The sequence below is a fragment of the Octodon degus genome, unplaced genomic scaffold (genome assembly GCF_000260255.1).
Source record: "Octodon degus isolate 3935 unplaced genomic scaffold, OctDeg1.0 scaffold00028, whole genome shotgun sequence".
NCBI lineage: Eukaryota > Metazoa > Chordata > Mammalia > Rodentia > Octodontidae > Octodon > Octodon degus.
The window spans coordinates 1406529-1410756 of NW_004524604.1; the positions used below are offsets into that span (position 1 = coordinate 1406529).

At 40.3% G+C, this 4228-nt stretch overlaps 1 protein-coding gene across 1 annotated transcript; it reads left to right on the forward strand.

Moving 5' to 3' along the window:
• Positions 1–627: 627 nt before the first annotated feature.
• Positions 628–2429, forward strand: LOC101593157 (ubiquitin carboxyl-terminal hydrolase 1-like). The gene has a single exon (XM_004629247.2). The coding sequence runs from the start codon at positions 899–901 to the stop codon at positions 2363–2365; it is 1467 nt and encodes a 488-aa protein (XP_004629304.1). The 5' UTR covers positions 628–898; the 3' UTR covers positions 2366–2429.
• The last annotated feature ends 1799 nt before the right edge of the window (positions 2430–4228 follow it).

Here is a 4228-nt window from a genome sequence, read left to right on the forward strand (position 1 = left end):
TAGTCAGACAGGGCTGGGCCCTCGAGAGGCCAATGTAGAAGACAACTGTGGCTGAAGGACTATTCACTGAAGGCCAGGATTAAAGAAAAAGAGGTACTCACCCATATACTTCCTCTAGGCATGAACAGCAGTGATGATATTTTAAGTAGGCATCAATCACCCTGGGTAGAGCACCCAACCTTCTTAACCCACTGCTTTAGGGAAGTTCTCCTCTGCCCAAGCTTGCTCCATGACACATTTCTCCATTTGATTCCCATTTAATCAATATCAACCTAGCACCTATACTTGTGTATGTACTGGTTGACTATAGTTTTGTCCCACCTCACACTCATCCTATGATTCATGATTGCATTAGTACTACCTAAGCACTATACTTATAATCCTATTGATCAATGATAGCTCTGTCCTACCTTAAGACCGCCTCATATTGTAACTTTAATCAATAAAACATTCTTGAGAAGTGGAGTTGGAGGGCAACCCACTTTCTGGGGCCCCTTCTGTCCCTGACAGACAGAAGTTCTTTTCTCAATAAATTCTTCCTACTGCCCACGGCCCAAGCCCTGCGAGAGGGGCGCAACGGGGCGAGGCGATCCTGGCCTGACGCGCCGCACGGCGTGAGCACGGCGCCAGCGTGTTCAGGGTCGCCTGTGGGGAGGCCGGCGGGCAGGCGGGCGGAGGCGCGGGTTCGTCGCGGAGGAAAACGCGCCAAGTTCCCTCGGCGGCGGCGGTAGCGACCGGCGCGGACAGGGACCGCGCCGCCCCGGATATGAGTGCCAGCTGGGCGGTGACAGGCTCGGCAGCTGCCTGCGCGCAGCGAGCCAGACCATGACCGGATAAAATTGCTGATTACAATTGCCCTCTATAAATTATTGTCAGCTCCTTGGGATTTGGAAAGAAAATGCCTGGTGTCATATCTAGTGAAAGTAATGGGCTTTCAAGAGGTAGTCCATCCAAGAAAAACAGACTTTCCTTGAAGTTTTTTCAGAAAAAGGAAACTAAGAGAGCCTTAGATTTTACAGACTCTCAAGAAAATGAAGAAAAAGCTTCTGAATATAGAGGATCAGAAATTGACCAAGTTGTTCCTGCAGCACAGTCGTCGCCTGTAAACTGTGAGAAGAAAGAAAACTTGTTGCCTTTTGTAGGACTGAATAATCTTGGCAATACTTGTTATCTTAATAGTATACTTCAGGTATTATATTTTTGTCCTGGTTTTAAATCTGGAGTGAAGCACTTATTTAATATTATCTCTACGAAGAAAGAGACGCTAAAGGATGAAGCAAATTTAAAAGAGAAGGGAAACTGCAGAGAAGATTCTTTGGCAAGTTATGAACTTATATGCAGTTTACAGTCCTTAATCATTTCAGTCGAACAGCTTCAGGCTAGTTTCCTCTTAAATCCGGAGAAATACACTGACGAGCTTGCAACTCCGCCAAGACGACTGCTTAACACACTCAGGGAACTTAACCGCATGTATGAAGGATATCTACAGCGTGATGCACAGGAAGTATTACAGTGTATTTTGGGAAACATCCAAGAAACATGCCAACTCCTAAAAAAAGAAGTAAAAAATGTGGCGGAGTTACCTACAAAGGTAGGAGAAAGACCTCGGCAGAAAGAGGAAGTGAGTGGAATTAACATCATGAACATGGACAGTCTGAGGTATTCTGAGGACTATAAAGAAAAACCTCCAAAAGGGAATGGGAAAAGGAAAAATGATACTGAATTTGGTAACATGAAGAAAAAAGTCAAAGTCTCCAAGGAACACCTGTCATTGGATGAGAACCAGAGACAAACCAGATCAAAAAGAAAAGCTTCTGGGGATACTCTGGAGAGTCCTCTTAAAGTAACCCCCAAGTGTGTTTCTGAAAATGAGATCGTGAGAGCCTCTCAAAAGAAATCAAGAGTCAAAATAAATTGGTTAAAGTCTGCAACGAAGCAACCCAGTATCCTTTCTAAGTTCTGTAGTCTGGGAAAACTAACAACAAACCAAGGCTCCAAAGGACAAGCTAAAGGAAATGAGTACGATTTTGAAGGGGACATGGGGAAGGATGAAGGCAGAAGTGCAGCTAAAGGTGGTAGACTTGGATCTCCAGAAAATACCACACCTAGAGGTGTTAGTGAAGTTAGGTCCATAAACAAAGGTGCAGAACAAGTTGGCTTTGAACTAGTGGAAAAATTATTTCAAGGTCAACGGGTATTAAGGACTCGTTGCTTAGAATGTGAAAGTTTAACAGAGAGAAGAGAAGATTTTCAGGACATCAGTGTGCCAGTACAAGAAGATGAGCTTTCCAAAGTAGAGGATAGCTCTGAAAGTAAGCAGACTTGGGAACTAGTGTGTATGGACCATGGGGTAATTACATCCTAGTGTCTTGTTCTGAGATGGAGCCTTTTTGATTTTTTTAATGGAAAAAAGGTTAAAAAAAAAGATACGATGATAAAGAGAACAACATTTAATGCATTGCATATTTCAAGTAGTTACTCCTATAAGGATACAGGAATACTAAATTCTGTAGTCAGTTCTACCAAATTCTACAGTCAAAAAGCGCACACTTTTCTGTGAACTGTGAGACACTAATATAACTAATTTGCATTTTTCTTTTCCCCTCCTTTCTCTATTCCTACATCCTAGTTCTTTTTTTAACAATTCCTTCTCATTTTACCATATCTGTTGTACATTTACGCCCTACCTAGGTGTTCATTTTGTCACACCGGGGAGAAACACGAGGTTTACACGAGTCTGATATAATTCACCAGTGAGTGTGGTCTCAAGGTGTAAAAGTATCAAGTTTATCCTTTATGGCTGAATAATACTCCATTGCAGAAAAATACCACATTTTTAATCTTTTCTTTTAATGGGCACTCGAGTTGCTTCTAGGATTTAGCTATTAAGAGTTGTGCTATTATAAACATTGGTGCACATAAAAAAAAGGGTGAATGAATAAAGAAAATATTGTACATATGCATAATGGAGCACTATCCTGCCACAAAGAAGAAGAAAATCCTATCATTCATAGTAGAATTGATAGAAGACTTGAGAGCATTCTGTTAAGTAAAATAAGCCAGACACAGAAAAATTAACACTTCATATTTTCTTTTATATATGGAATTTTAAAAAACCAACCATAAGTATAGAAGAGTGATTACTAGAGGCCAGGGAGGAGAAGATAAAGAAACCAGACTGGACTAGTGCAGGCTGTGGAAGAATCACTCCAAATTGTATTAATTTGTGCAATTAGTTCAAGTTAATGAATGTGCATGTATGTTAACAAATAAAATCGCTGCTGAGATTGGCAGGCAGTGTCACTATTCCTACTACAATGAAAAGAAATTGAGGACTTCTGTAATCAAGATATTTGTCCAAGTCTCAAAGTAACTGATTGGGCTATCCTAGAACCCAGGACTAAAGTCAACTAGCTTAATAAGGGGAACTTCTCTACCAACTCACCCTGCCATAACTCAGTACCATAGATTCAATGGCTCAGGTTCTGTTCACAAACTTCACATGAGGGGACAAGCACAACCACAACTGCGGCCATCTTCCCCTTGGACACAGAAATGAATCTGTCTTCCTCAGAATAGTAAGAACAGTGGAATGAATTAAATTCATGAACCAAGGTACCACTGAATAATAAATTATCTGCCTAATTCAAAGCTATTTCTTTGGATTAGATTATTTGGAAATTTTTCAAACATTCTTCTGCTCTCTCCCATTTGTTTATTTGTTCAACCACTTATTTGCGCCAGGATGTTTCATGGAAGCATGGCCAAAGTACTATGTGTGGAACCTACAAAGTTGTGCTTAAGGTGAAATTTTTGTTTTGTTTTACTTTGTTTTTTGAGACAGAATCTCACTGTGTAGTTCATCCTGGTCTCAAACTCACAGCAATCCTCTTACCTCAGCCTCCTAAGTGCTAGGATTATAGGTGTGCTGCTACCATTTCTGACTGTAAAGTGAAATGTTAGAATTATCTCTCAGTTTCATTTCATGGACTGAAAAAACTCATGTCAAAAATGTGAGCAGTGATCTGGTCATAATTAATTCAGAATCTACCAATTTAAAACTTTCATATTAAAATTTTAGCCTAAAATAAGCATTAGCAAGGACATCATTTTCTTTTGTGGTAGAAGATGCTTTAAATAAATAATGAATCAAAGTTATTTCCTGTCAGTGTGTGTTTCTACCCTGGATTGGTCTTCTCACCTGACACCTCCATCTTAAATAAAGAGA